This window comes from Puntigrus tetrazona, chromosome 8 (genome assembly GCF_018831695.1).
Source record: "Puntigrus tetrazona isolate hp1 chromosome 8, ASM1883169v1, whole genome shotgun sequence".
NCBI classification, from domain to species: domain Eukaryota; kingdom Metazoa; phylum Chordata; class Actinopteri; order Cypriniformes; family Cyprinidae; genus Puntigrus; species Puntigrus tetrazona.
Window position 1 is genome coordinate 14335985 of NC_056706.1, and position 15601 is coordinate 14351585.

Consider the following 15601-nt stretch of genomic DNA (forward strand, 5'->3'; position numbering starts at 1 on the left):
TTTCCTTCCCGGGGCGGTAAAGAAATCGACGTGTTTAATAAGTGCAGTCTGTCACCTTGAGAACACTGATGTCCTTTATGCTAATTATGACTTGATAAATGTGTGAGATAATGCACTGTAAAAAAAAAAAAACATTTTAATGATAAAAGATAAAAAAAAAAATGCAGTGGTAAAAATGCAGCAACCTTTTTTACCGTAATTTTCATACTTTTACAGGACGTGGCTTGTATAAAAAGTAAACTTACATTACAGTTCTCTCATTACTTTGGCTATCTTTGCATTTATCGTCTGCAGTTCCTGCCGCTGAGCCCATCGAATATGCACAGTTTCCCTTCTACCTCAACGGGCTTCGCGAGACACCACAGTTCGTGGAGGCCATCGAGAGCGTCCGCTCCATCTGCAGCAACTACAGCCGCCAGGGCCTGCCCAGCTACCCCAACGGCTACCCCTTCCTCTTCTGGGAGCAGTATGTGGGCCTTCGCCACTGGCTCCTGCTGTCCATCAGCGTCGTGCTGGCCTGCACCTTCCTGGTGTGTGCCGTCTTCCTCCTCAACCCCTGGACCGCCGGAATCATAGTGAGTTTCTCCTTAAGATGTCTCAGAGTTTTGTGTACACACACGTCCTTAACAGACTTGGCTTTATCTGTAAATGTACATTCAAGACCTGTAAAAACCAAGAACCATGGCATGAAACATTTCTGTGAAATCTTTAATGCTCTTAAATATATAGAGTATATCAGAGTAATAAAAATATATAGTATAGAGTATTGTGACTTTAATTTTTGCAAGTGCGTCTTTTACATATCACAGTTATGACTATTTTTAAATTGCAACTATTTCTCATAACAGTGCATCATAATATGTACAATTAACAGATTTTGTATTTCAAAGAAGCATCTTTTTTTAAGAATTGCACCATTGTAATTCTCAGTTCTCTCAGTCGTGACTGTCTACAAGGTTTTTGTTTTTTGGTTTTTTTTTTGTATATATATATATATATCACAAACTTTCTGACATTAGCCTTTTTGTTTACTCTGAAGTGGAAACAAGCTTACTAATTGAGAACTAATTAAAAGTGTACCATTTGGAGCAAGACAGGGGAGGCCAGGCAGGAATAGCTCAAGAGAAGCTGTGTTTTTACAGGCCTGCGCTTTGTGTTTATCTTATACTGTGAGAGCCAGTTTGTTTAGTCTACGTGAGGCTTTTTGAGACATTTCTTTAAAATAAATGGCGAAATGAGGGGTTACCACAGCAACTATATCACTCCACATATAAAACAGACTCGCTGTTCCTGCTGAAATGTGTGCGTATGTATCATTTATATCTTTCGTGAGGCCTAACGTTCTTTCCCACACTGTGTCTCCTCTTTTCGATGGTCTCTGTTTTATTAGGGCCAGTGTTTAAGCCATCTGACTGATCTAACTCTGTCTGACAGGATAGCGGTTTCATCCTTTTGCTTTACTGGACACTTGAAAGGGAAAGTTATAGCCCTGCTTCAGCTTTTACCATTGTGCCTTTGTCCCAGACCACCAGCGGCCCCCTTAAACTCCATACGTCCCCACTTCCGCCATGCTCGACCCCCCCTTCATTTGCCAGCCCTCCCAGCCCCCCTCCTTTGGCCCTCTTTCTGTCCTCTTCATCCCTCTTCAAAGGAAGCTGGGCCCCCCAGTAACCCAAGACTCATCAGCTGATTATGGCATTTACTTAACCAGTTCGTAGCTCGAGTTTAGCTCCATATGAAAGCGTCGCAAACAGGCCCTTCTGAGAAGCAGATATTTTCCCACATTCCACAGCGCTTTATCTTAGCTAACCCATCTAACCCGAACCGTTCTTTACTTTAATCTAGGTAAAGTACAGCTCCTCGTGTTTTAGGAAAGAACTGAGATGATGGATTTATGTTTGCCGGTCTTTTCTCGCAGGTCTTGGTGCTGTCTTTGATGACGGTGGAGCTGTTTGGCATGATGGGATTGATCGGCATCAAGCTCAGCGCTGTCCCTGTTGTCATCCTCATTGCTTCTGTGGGCATTGGTGTGGAGTTCACCGTCCACGTGGCACTGGTGAGTTCACGTGCTAGTCAAAGTTGCGACCGTTTGTCATAATTGCACCTTTTTTTATTGTGATTATGACTAGTTTCTTGTGATGATTATTGGATGTGTTTATTGATCTGAGTGATTCGTGATGATAATAGTTGTCGTGTTTTCCTCCCAGGCGTTCCTTACAGCCATCGGGGACAGGAACAAGAGAGCCGTTCTAGCACTCGAGCACATGTTCGCCCCGGTGCTGGACGGAGCGTTTTCCACCCTGCTAGGAGTCTTGATGCTGGCAGGGTCAGAGTTCGACTTCATAGTCAGGTAAAGACAGCAGACTTGTATTTTGAGTAACTTTCTGCTGCAGAGATTGTGGCGCACTGTACAAAAAATGGGGGTCGTTTTTGATAGTCAGTTTTCTCTCTTATGAGTTAATGCTTCTCCAGTATTGTGCCATTTTTTTATTTCCCAACAATGCTAGTACACAATAGCTGGTCTTACAGAATGGCTGTCCTAAATTTTGCATCCTAACCATGCAAGACGTGACTATTCCAGTGTCAAGCAAATTTCCTTGTTTTTAATGTTTACTAAAAATTGAATTCTGGCCTAATTTCGCAATGTAATGTTATTCTATTATTTTTTTTTTATCTTCGAAACACAATTTAAGATATGTTTTAAATCCAACCTGAGATATTTCTGTCTCTGTATTGAAAGTTCTTGTAACTAAAACTTCAAAAAGTCTTCCATGAAAAAGTTTTATGAACAGGTTTGTTCTTGTCCATCAAGCAAGCATATCTAAGCTTTCTTTTGCTGTATTTGATGTGCTCTATTTATGTGCTTTGATCAATATTTATTTGTAAATAACAGCCTTTATTATATCTGTTCATCATTTTAATTGTTTGTTTGTTCATATGGATTTCTTAATGAACTTTTTGAAGCATCGAAGTGTTGGTAGAATGGACTTTTGTTGGTGGGACAGGTTTTGTCTGTATGTCTGTACACACACAAATTCACTTTTATTTTGAAGATGAACAAATGACTTGAGTGTGAGTATGTCACTGCTTTTCTGGGCAGAAAGCAATTAACATGGAAAAGATAGCTTTTAACATGTCACTTTTGTCACTTCACCCCTGGTTGTGATACAATGTAAATGTTTTCTTAACTCTCTTCTCTGTCCTAACCAACCTCCCTTCACACTTCCACAAGCACGTATCTTTCCTGTCTGTCTTCACAGAGCTTGAGGCTCTCCTGTGTTTTCTGTAATCTTTTTTTTTTTTTCTACGGCCTTGCAAAGACATTTACAAGCTGAGAGCAGAGAGGGCCCGGGGTTATTTTGCTGCACGTCTAGGAGTGGAAATGAGGAGTGACACACACTGCTACTTAGAGGATCTAAATCAGTAACTTTGCAATGGCTTTATGTTTTACGTCCTTCCTGAGAACAGACGAGTCAAACACATCTGGTAATTTATTGCCTCTTGAAGTGGTATCGAGACTATCGTTGTGCTGAAATTCAAATTACACTTATATCAAACTGAGTCATGGGTGTTTGAGTGGTAAGTGTCTCGTCTGTTTCTACGGGAGGGAAAGAACAAATGTCTGCAGTAGCTCATTCTTATTAGAGGACTGGAAAACCACCACAGCCCTCCACCCTCAAATCACTCTGGATCTAAAGTAGCATGCCAGAAAAATAATGCACACACAAGTTCAGAGCAATCACACACGCTCTCTCTGCAGACCACATTGGGCCCCAGTCCCTCTCATGGGCTCCCATTGAAACGCAACTACTGTTTTTTCATCAAACAAAACCCCCTGGCCTCCGAAGATATGGAAAAAAAGAAAAACGCAGGCTGTATTTTTATAGCCTTGCAGGAATAAATGTTTCCCTGACTTTGCTCTGTCAGGTCCGCTAATGTTTTGAGTCCAAACAGATCAGACGGGTTGCTCAGCGAGGTTTCGCTAGGGAGAAGTGGCTTTCGAAAACGCCTCTCGGTTCAGGGACGCTTCACGCGATGTCTCCCAAGTTCAAAGTTGAAGAACATAAAACTCTTTTGTTGCTTCAGCCAGTCTGAAGGAATCGCTCTCATCCGTGGAAAAGCACACCGGCGTAAATCACTCGTCAATATGAACATTTAGTTTGGACTCTGTGACTTTCCGAACAGTTCAACCAAGACGATGTTCATTTTTCATAGTCTGTTGATTTGTAGCTATTGATCTGTTTGATCTCTCTGCTTGTGAGTTCTGCCTTTTGTGTGGTAGAGAAAGAGCCAAACGCAAACCAAAAAGTGCAATTCAAGAAGACTTGCTTGATGAAATACAGACAGACTAAAGATCCCAACTTTTTTTTTCTTCTAGCATAAGCCTAAATAATACCATGCTGGCTTCTCTCTCCACTCGTCCTAAACAAGTGGCGTCGGCTTGGTTAAACACTGTGGCAGCTCTTCCCTTGAACCAGACCTGCAAAACCTCCCAAAGGACATAAATAAAGCAAGCCTTTCTAGAGAGACACCCGGGTCCTCTAGAAAGCTCACCTTGTGCGCCCATTATAGTACATTGTTTGACTCTAAAGAGCTTCTTGCAAACCTGAGGAGGCTGAGCAAGAGCGGCATCAGTTATAAATGTGTCTGTGAGTTTAGTCTGAGGCACAGCTGTGCTGCATACCAGCTGGCGGGTGTTTGATAGTATACCCACTGTCTCTCCCACACATGTATTCACATTTTCATCCCAGTTTAAGTGTGGTTTAAATGCATCTTTTACCTGTCCAATGCCTTCGATAGCATCACTGCAAAAACATGACAACGTTAAAAACATCCTTAAAACAAGATAAATTTACTTGAGAAGAAAAATCCACACATAAATGGTTTTCAGAAATATATATATTTTAGGAATATATCTCTATCTCAGTGTGATTTAGGTTACAATTATCCACAAGTCATAACACATATACACACACACACACACACACATATATATATTAATGCAATAATTTGTCTTTTTATACAATCTGTAGAATTAGTTCCCTATTATTTTTGTACATAGAAAAGTTAATTCAGTGTTAAAAATAAAACAATTAATAAATAAATAAAAATAAAAAACTGTAAAAAGCGTGTCCTCTTGTCCCCACGTTTCTTTGAGGTATAAGATGGCAGCTGCAATTTGAGCCACAGCAATTTACACAGATGCTTTGCTGGAGTAGCGAAGGACTGGACCATAATGAAGAAGAGAGAAAGAGCGAGGGAGCGAAGGAGGACAGGAGGGAGGGATTTGTCGAGGAGATTGGGGGTCTTACCTGATACTCTAGAGATTTAATTAGAGTAGGGGATTGTGAAAGGCAGAGAAATTTCACAGGGGCTTAGTATAGAAGGAGTGATAGAGAGAGAAAGAGAGGGAAAAGTGAATGTGCTTGAGGCCAAGCAAGAGGGGCCTGTAGTCTTTCCTCTCCTCTCTTCCTCCTAGACTAAATTGTTTAAATTCTATACCGTTCACTTCATTTGTTTGCTTCTGCGTTCTTTTTTTAAAGAGTGAGAGAGGCCCCTGTGCCTTTGTGCTTCGCCTCTCTTCTCTCGCAAGCCTGTACTCCACATTCCTTCCCGTTTTGCTTTCCCTGTGTTTGCTTGTACTCCACTCACCCCTAGAAAAAAAAAAAAAAAAAAAAAAAACTAGCTCTTTTTCCTTCCCTATTTTCCATGCCTTTGAATTAACCAACTAATTATGTCCTCTGCTTCTCTGTGCTGCTTTCTAAAAGACCTCTTTGGAGACTTTCTCTGGCACAAGGTAAATTTAGTTTAAAACCAAACCCGACTAAAGTCTTTTTGTGTGTGAATGCTTGTTAGAATGTGCCTGGGTGACTTTTGCTCTCTGCTTGACTCAGTTCTTTTTTTATTTTAATGACTGTTTTTTGCTGTGTATTTGCAGGTATTTCTTCGCTGTTTTGGCCATTCTAACAGTGTTAGGGGTCCTGAATGGACTGGTGCTGCTCCCAGTCTTATTGTCCTACTTTGGCCCTTATCCTGAGGTAAGAGGATTGCTCCTGTTAAGTTATTCTGCATAACATTTTCACATGCCATACATAGAGCTAGCTATGCAGAGTTATTATATCCTCTGCTTAGCATTGTCTGAAAGAGTGTTATTTAGGGATGCCAGTATACAAATTCAGATTTTACCATTGCTGTCCAAGCATAAAGTTTACTCAATAAAACTTACTGTAGGTTGGTTATATATGATGCACAAATTTATAAGACCTCTAAATTATCAGCATGATCCAAACATGTACACAATATATTACATGCCTTTTGTCATCTGATTGACAATGTATACTTGTTTGGCAATTCAATTTAGGTAAAAAAAACATGATAAATAAAACATTTGGGGAAATATGTTTATCCCTCCATCATCGTTACATGGTTTGGCCCCTCGACAAAAAGCCACTGAACTTTTATTATTTACCTAAGTGTTTAAATATTAGATTAGATTAGATTAAACTTGATTGTCATTACACATGTACAAGTACAAGGCAAGAAAATACAATTTAGGTCTAACCAGAAGTGCAATAAACAGCAAGTGCAGGATATTAGTGCACATATAGGTGATATGTGCAAGGCTAAGGCTTAATGTCCAAATAGAGCCAGCATGCATATTCAAGACCAGTACTGTACACTGAGGACGTGTCAAATATCACAAGTCTATTCAGACGGAGCAGTCTTTCAGATTTTGATTTTTATGCCCACAGGTATCTCCAGTGGACGGGCGAAGCCGGCTGCCCACGCCGTCCCCAGAGCCTCCCCCACAGGTGGTCCGCTTCACCATGCGGCCCAGTCACACAACCCCTGGAGCAGGTTCAGACTCCTCAGACTCCGAATATGGTTCCAACACCACTGTGTCCGGCATTAGCCAGGAGCTTCAGCAGTATGACCTCCAGCCCAACAGGGGGCGATCAGCCAGACTAGAGGAGGTGCGAATCGCCACAGGGGCGCGACAAGGCAGTCGTCAAGTTGAACTTCCAATGTTTTCTCCTCACTCGGTGAGTAAAGCATTTCTATCAAATTATATCTGACATAAAAACAATGAGCTCTAACGCTGTTTTCTACGTTTTCCGCAGGATGACTCTAGACAGCAGCAGCAGCAGCAGCAGCAGCCACCGCAGCATTACAGGTCCACCCATCTGCCCAGTTCTCAGGATGCTGGACCTCAGTCGTCAAAGCGATACTGTAGCAGGGACCCTAAGAGGGACTTTGGGAGCGGACCCCAGCCCCCCCCTCACAGGCCGCGCATGGATGCTTTTGAAACCGCTACTGAGCCAGGTGGCTGTTCAGGCCCCAACCACCGGGAACGTTCAGGGGCCCATCGGCCCCGCTCCCACAACCTCTACACTCACCCTTCCCATCCGTCCACAGGCCCCGCCTACTGTCAGCCCATCACAACGGTGACGGCCTCGGCCTCAGTGACGGTCGCCGTTCATTCGGGGATGCCTGGCCAGAGCCCCACCTACCCATCCTACCCCTCCAACGACAGCTATCACAGTTCAGAAGATGTCTACACTGACCCTCACTTCTCTGACCCTCACGTGCCCTTTGACAAGAGCAGCAACAGCTCGAAAACAGAGGGCATGGAGCTGCAGGATCTAGAATACGACACTCCCAATGTCTGCCACACAAGACCCTCCAGCTGAGGTTAGTAGAGATGCTTCTTATATGGCTGATTTCAATAAAAAAACAGTTTCGTGCATTCTATGAATAAATAGAGCTGTCAGTTGATATTTAATAATAATGCTAAATTATATCTGTATCTGTATATTTATATACAGATATATATATATATATATATAAAATTATGCTACCACTCAAAAATTTTGGGTCAGTAATATTTTTCTGGGGAAAAAAATGCTGCACTTTTCAAACTGCTATTCGTTACTGATTACTATTCAAGAATCTAATTTAAAGTCGAGCCAAGGAGCTTTACAGAAAATCGGGATGGTTTGCAGTATTTTAATATCTTCATGCCTTAGAGTCAAATTTAGCAGATTAGAGTCATCTGTTTTCAACATTGATAATAATGTTTTAAGAACAGCAAATCAGCATATTATCTGAAGATCATGTGACAACGAAGGTTCAGATTTGCCATCACATTATATTTTATATTTTAAACTATAATTATATAATATAAAAATAAATAAATAAAATATAATTATATCTATATATATTATTTTTATATATATAATATTTACCAATATTAATGTTTTAATTTATTTTGGTCTCATACATGCAGCCATATACATATGCATGAACATAAGAGACTTATTTCAAAAACTTTTCCAAACTTGAATCGACAGTCCTAATAAAATCAGTCGCTAATAATAATAATATAACAATAAAATTCTATCCGATTCAGATAAACCTCTATTAACGCCCGTTTCTTCACTGCTTTGTGTCCACAGTGGTTGAATGTTGAAGCTCAAACAGCCAAAGATGGGACATCAGTCTGCCAGTGTGGCAGAAACATGGTGCTGCACGGCGGGGACACTTTGACCAGCGGCACCGTTTCGGTGCTTGACTCTGTTACTGCATAACCCTGGTGTATTATTGTTAGATATTTCTATAAGTATTTATGTGTACACAAATGTAAATAATGACCGAGAGTAGCTATAATTTGACCGGGGTCGTCAGACTTGTGTGTTCCAAGTGCCCACCCATCATTTGTGTGTGTATCTGTGCCATAAGGAAACTTCATTCTTGACAAACATTTCAGCATACGGTCGTTGCTGCTTATGATATTGTTGTAATGTTTGTACAATGCTATGCAATTATGTTCTCTAATTTTATAGAACCGTGCGTGTGAGAGTTGTCTTGTGTGTGTGAATATTTTTGGTTCGCGTCAGACCCCCCTCAGATGCATATTAACTAACAAGAACATACTCTAAGTGACCTAACATAATATGTTAAATGATTTTGTGGCAGTTAAATGGATTTCCATTGCACTTACGGTACACTTCTGTTCAAAACACCAGTACAAAACTGCACAGATCCTTTCACTTTCAGAGGACACATTCAGGGAAATATTTGTTCAGACATATGCTAGATATGTAAAAATTTCACATTAATGTCCGGTTGTTTGTCGACGAGCATCAGATGTTTAAGCGTGCGTGCGTATGTTTGCGTTCTGTGTATATTGAAGCGGTAGAGTATATGCTTTTTTTAAATGTTAATTTGCTTATCACAAACCTGTGGTAGTTGGAAAAAACAAATACTGTTTAACAATGAAACACGCTATGCGTGAGAATTTAGCTGCGCAGAAATGAAGAAGGAAACGAGTGATTGTTGGCTGACTGTGCCTCTGTCTTTCTGTCCTCTGTACTGGAACTCTCTCTGGTCTTTCGTACCTTCATACTCCAGTTATTTACTGTAAATCGGCTCTTTGTGGCCACCCTGAATTTGCTCATGACTCCCAACTTTGCGTTAGTAAAGTAATGCAATGTGACGGTAATTTCGGGTTTCTCTCGTAGCTTCTTTTTTTTTTTCTTTTTTTTGACATTTATGGCATTATTTCCTGTCATTCAATCGTGGTTTAAGCAACAGTATTCGCTTTAAATCTGGTTGCGTAACCGTTTTTTTTTTTTTCATTTTGTTTTGATAAGCTAAGCTAATGAGCATCCTCAAGGTGTGCATCACACGACGGCCGATCACGACGATGGTTTTTTGTCGACGCGTTGACCTCCTCAATGACAAACCGCAACTACTGGCCCTAATTTAGCGAGAGCAGTTCTCTGCGCTGACCTCACCTCATAAAAATCCACAACATAACGCCGTGACACTAATTGGAAGTTCCCCCTCGACTGCCAAATGGTGCATGCGAGTGCTTTAAGGGTCAAGGGTCGTGGAGCCCCCGCTTCTCCGTGGCTCTGAAGCTGGCGTATGTGTCTTTAAGAGTGTGTTTGTGTGTTGGCTGTGACCCCCTCGCCAAGATTGACTTCCTGTCAAACATGTGTTTGTTCTTGACAAAGACTTTGAGAGCTGTTCTGTGTCGTTTGTTTGTTGTGTTTGTGTTCTCCTACATGTCACATTGGCAGAAATGGGAGAAAATCATGGCTGGCAACTATTGTAATGTTTATATATATAAATATATATATATAAATATAAATATATATATATATTCTATTATTTTTTACATTCGTTTTGCAATATTTATATTTTTGTATAATAAGATGTTGTTTTGTTCAATAATGGTCATAATGCCAGTTCTTAACAATGCAGGGATTTTTACGTCTGTCGGAAAACACTATTATTACAGTTTCTTTGTTACATTAATGGATTTTGATCTGTATAAAGTGCTTACTAATGTTAAATAGGAAAAAAAGAGTATATAACAATTACTTTACAGATTCATCATAGCTCTTAGAGGATTTTTAAAAGGAAAATAATCAATGTTTTTTTGTTGTCGTTGTTGTTTTTTTTACAGACTGCCATTTTTTTCCTTGTTTTGGTGTGGATGTATGTCGTTTTTCAGTTACAAAGATAAATGTATGCCATATAATTTATTTATATGAAAATTTATTTTTGTAGTGTACATAGTAGTTGTCAAGTTATTTGACAGAAGTATATTTTTAAAGAGTTTATATGTAATGCTACCATTGTTTGTGAGAACATAACTGAGAAGACATTAAGAAGCACACTTTCATTGCTAACTTGTTCACGGACAACTAAAGTTTCCCCTGTTACAGTGTTACGTAGCCGAGAGTGAGTCCGAACTGAAGACTGTTTTTGGGTTTTGTGAAAAGCTAGCCATGAAAGTAGAACAAATGTACTAGCTCTCTAAATAATAATGTTCAAACACTGATAGAATTCTAACAAATAAAAATATTATAACTTATTTGTCTCTTTGCTATACATTTAATAAATGATTCTTCAAACCGTAGCTACCCGTGACTATTTCTTCAGCGTAACCTTACGACCTCGACTGTTGCGTCGAACATCAGTATTTTCGTCACCTAGCACCCAGTCATTAGGAATTTCCTTAAACTAACAAACCTGATTGATTTAAGCAAGCCGTCCAATTCGTTGTCGGTTGCGCAGTTCCCTGAAGCAGCTCGTCTACGTTGCAGACGGCTCCGTTTGAAGCCTGATCGATTTGCCTGAACTTTACATTAAAGTCACGAAAGTCCGACAACATTATCTCACGCAGGATTTCGACTTGCTGACATCTGGCTACAAATACAATCCCCCCCCGTTCAGGCAGCCATGCTCTACTCTGCGCTCGGCTCTCTTGTATGATTCTGATTGACAGTTTTATAGACTGCAAGGAAATTGGTTGTAGTTACAATACAGCTGGTGTGCTCTAAGTAATGAAAAGGGGCATATGGCCTTAAAAACAGAGTGATGGAAACTGATTCAGGCTGCCCCCTTCTAACTCTGCTGCATGGGTGGCAGGCATTTATTATTAATACGCTGAAGTTGCCAAGCTTGTTTCAATATACTGTAACCTTTGATACACTGCAGCGACTTGCTCTCTGGATACACTGTGGTCGGTGTAATTGCTTTTAGAGCCAACGAGACCACAACCTGTATGAGCCAATCCGGACTGACGCTCTAATCATGTGATGTGATCTAGGCTCTGAAATAGCACTTTGGAGCTGGACTTGGTTCATCATTAAAATTTATTGCAAAATCAGCTTTTGGGTTCAAATAAATGAGTAAATAGTTCCAAAAAGACCCTTTATTGACGCTAAATTGTAATATCGGCTCATGAAATCTGTGACCTTGTGACATCATCTGACTATTACAAAGAGGTTGTTATTGAAGGATGGGACATTGCAAACTATATCGAACCTGACAGCAAACCTGCAACCTTTTAGTATGATTCATTCCACATGCAAAGGAGGAATTGACTTGAATCTTGAAGAAAATAGAATCATGACTGTTATTGGTGCAAGATACCTTCACTACATTACACACAAACAGGTGTTAACTATTTACAAAAAAAATTATATATATATATATATATATATATATATATATATATATATATATATATATATATATATATATATATTTAAAAAAATTGTTCAAGTAAAAACAAATTAATATAAGATTTTATATTTTAAATATTAAATTATGAATGTAACTTCTGTTTTTGCTCCCATTCCCCATTAGCTGAACTCAAAGATCTAAGACTTTTTCTATGTACACAAAAGGCCTATTTCACTCAAATATTGTTCACAAATCTGTCTAAATCTGTGTTAGTGAGCACTTCTCCTTTGCCGAGATAATCCATCCACCTCACAGGTGTGGTATATCAAGGTTAGACAGCATGATTATACACACTATCATATCCAGGGCATCCCAAATAAGCTCAGCGGTTGACATATCCAGTGAGTATGCTGGCCATGCAAGAACTGGGATAATTGCCGGACGCCATCGAATGTGAGCATTTGCAAAATCAAGTTGGTTTCGACAACAAACTGCAGTCAGGTCAAAACCCCAGTGAGGACGACAAGCGTGCAGATGAGCTTTCTGAGACGCTTTCTGTCAGTTTGCAAACCGATTGTTGCAGCAGCTGTCCCGGCGGAGGTGAAGATGTTTGATGCAAAGGTTTTGGGCTGGTGTGGTTACACGTGGTCTGCGGTTGTGAGGCCGGTTGGATGTACCGGCAAATTCTCTGAAATGACTCTGGAGACGTCTTATGGTAGAGAGATGAACATTCAATCTCTGGTGGACATTCCTGCAGTCTGCATGTCAATTGCACGCTCCCGCAAAACTTGTAAACTTGTATCTGTGGCATTGTGATGTGTGATAAAACTGCACACTGAGTGGCCTTTTATTGTGGCCAGCCTGTGCAATAATCATGCTGTCTTATCAGCATCTTGATATGCCACACCTGTGAGGTGGATGGATTATCTCGACAAAGGAGAAGTGCTGGCTAACGCAGATTTAGACACATTTGTCAACAATATTCAAGAGAAATAGGCCTTTTGTGTACATAGCCTTAATCTGTGAGTTCGGCTCATGAAAATGGGGGCAAAAACGAAAATGTTGCATTTAAATTGTTCAGTGTATTTGTTCACACTTTATTATTATTATGCTGTTAACACACCATTAACTATGACTTTTGCTTTAATTAACTCCTAATTTGCCGCTTAGTAAAGTAGTTGTTATATTAGGGATATAGAATATAGTCATTCAGAATATGTGCTTTTTAAGTACTAATAAACAGACTAAATGTTCACAGTAGGCACGCTAATAAGCAGCTAGTTAATAGTCAGACTTGGTTCCTTCTAAATTGTTTCTAAATATTTTAACCTGTTGGCTCAATCAGATTTGCGGCCTGCAGTCAGTTCAAGAAGTATTAAAAAACTAACAAGTCGGATAATTTTTGCTTCCTGTTGTGATGTTCTTTATCACAGATACAATTAATTAGATTCAATATTTGTCAATTACATAGACAATTTAGAAATGTTCATTACTTACTGCTTAATACTGTATAAAAAATGTAACATTAGCCTATACTAATATAGGTTTATGTTAATACAAGAATAATACAAGAATTTATATTGAAATTAAAAAAATGTGGATTTGTGAGGTATAGGCGTCAAAATAAACTCAAAACACACATAATAGTTGAGTCCAGCCAATTGCAATGCAGCTCTGTGATTAAGAGAACTTGTGCAGCCACTCTTGACAAACTATGCTAAATGAGTTTCCACTGCTCTCAGATCGCTCTTGTGATATTGTGGCTTCAGTGGTTCAAGTCAGACAGAACCACCATGCAGCACTTCGAGACAGTCGCCGATTGGTTGAATACCTAAAGTAAGTCACATGGACCCCGTCCACATTTTATTAGGCCACCAATATGAATGGAATTTTCTTATGTGACTGTGCATCCTTTTAAATATTTTTATTAATCAAAACTCAAACGTTGCTTTAACATGTAGAACATGTAAACGAGTAAAATGATCTTTAAGTGTTGCATCAGCAAGCTGTGTCGAGCAGACCTCCATATTGGTTTTCCACTCCAGCAGAGTGTCTGTGTTTGTGTGTGAGAAGTCTCTAGCAGGTCTATCAGCATCAGCGTCTCAGTCCCTCTCTCCAGCCTCTCAGAGCTGGAAAGCTGGGAGTCATTAATGGAGGAATTCAGAGGCCCTGAAATCACACATCTCATCACCCCTCCCACCTCAAAAAAAAAAAAAAAAACACGGCTAGAAAAAAAAAAAAAACAGACAGTAGAAGACGAAAACGAAAAAGGTGTTTATTTTCCAGTGTTGGAAGCCGTTGAACAACTGATCAGCAATGGCAGGCTGACATTTCAATGGTAACACCCAGAGGAGCGTTACGTTACAGTGACTGCTGCCATCAGCCCGGAGAGAAGTCAAGCCTAACACAGCTTGGAGGCTTAAGAGCAGTTATCCAGTGCCAGAGAGTGATGGAATAACACATATCCTCAAGAATCAGCTAGACTCGAAGAAAAACTGGCAGGGGTGAAGGACAAAACAGCCATTGTAGTGTCTAATGATGTATGCTGCTGGCGATTAAAGCAAGTAAATGAATTCATTTGTTTCAGCAACCATATGTGGTAACTATGCCCAACACATATGGACTGTATGGTAGTGAAAGCTGTGATAACAAACCGTAGCATTTCAGCATCTCAAGACTAATGTTTGGAAACATGTCAATCCCGTCTCATCTAAAAAAGAAATTGCTAAATGATTTGGAATGTTCTAAAATCCTCTGAAAGTATTTAGCGAATTCACTAGATGGCACAAATATACACCACGAACCTGTCCGAATCTCTTATGAGCCCATCATACATGGTCTGGTAAAGTTTCGATTCATAGTGAATCACAAACATACAGCACAAACAGCATTTGTCGAACTCTCAAGACTCTTATGAATCAATTCTTTTGTGAATCAAAAGCATACACTGAGAGTGTAGTTCGTTTGCAAGCAGAATGACATTTGTATGTGCAAGTGAAGCCCGATTTGTGAGCAAATGACTCTGGGTTTGTTCTTTTTTAGTGAAACGACAGCATACATCACTTAACACTTAAGTCAGGTTTTCATGCAAATGCTCTTATTGGCAGAATCTTTTTAGTGAATCAAAACATACAATCTGATTCCAAAGCAAATTATTCTTCTGAGTCACTTTTTTGTGATTCAAAATCATACAGCACGAGTGAATAAAAACATACAGCTAGAAATACATTTCCCAGACAAACGACTCTTGTTATGAGCAAAATAATTTCATTATTTTCGGTGAATCAAAACGTGTAACATACATGAGTAGTTAAACCCATGGCAAATGACTCTGAACCAGTTCGTTTTAGTGAATCAATGACATACAGCGTGAACAATGAAGTCAGATTATCAAGAAAATGCTCTTATGGGCAGATTCTTTTTAGTGAATCAAAACATAAAATCTCATCCAAAGAAAATGATCCTCTAAGCCACTTTTTAGTGATTCAAAGGTGAAGACTGATTGATTTGCACAGGCCAGTTCTTGTTAGTGAATGAAAACACGAGCCGGTTAGTTTTTTAACGAACAAAAACCTGTAACACGAACAATAAAGTCTGATTTCCGAATAAAAGACTCATA

General features: G+C 39.6%; 1 protein-coding gene across 2 annotated transcripts in view; it reads left to right on the plus strand.

Moving 5' to 3' along the window:
• ptch1 (patched 1) overlaps positions 1-10885 on the plus strand; it is a 46231-nt gene extending 35346 nt beyond the window's left edge. The window contains exons 18-24 of one of the 2 annotated variants that reach the window (XM_043247662.1): positions 295-575; positions 1919-2056; positions 2208-2350; positions 5939-6038; positions 6753-7043; positions 7122-7692; positions 8457-10885. In XM_043247662.1, coding sequence (XP_043103597.1) covers positions 295-575; positions 1919-2056; positions 2208-2350; positions 5939-6038; positions 6753-7043; positions 7122-7691 — 1523 coding nt within the window. In that variant the 3' untranslated portion in view covers position 7692; positions 8457-10885. Of the gene's footprint in view, positions 1-294; positions 576-1918; positions 2057-2207; positions 2351-5768; positions 5798-5938; positions 6039-6752; positions 7044-7121; positions 7693-8456 lie in introns of those variants that run through there. The other variant, XR_006251638.1, reaches the window with a different exon arrangement.
• Positions 10886-15601: the final 4716 nt, after the last annotated feature.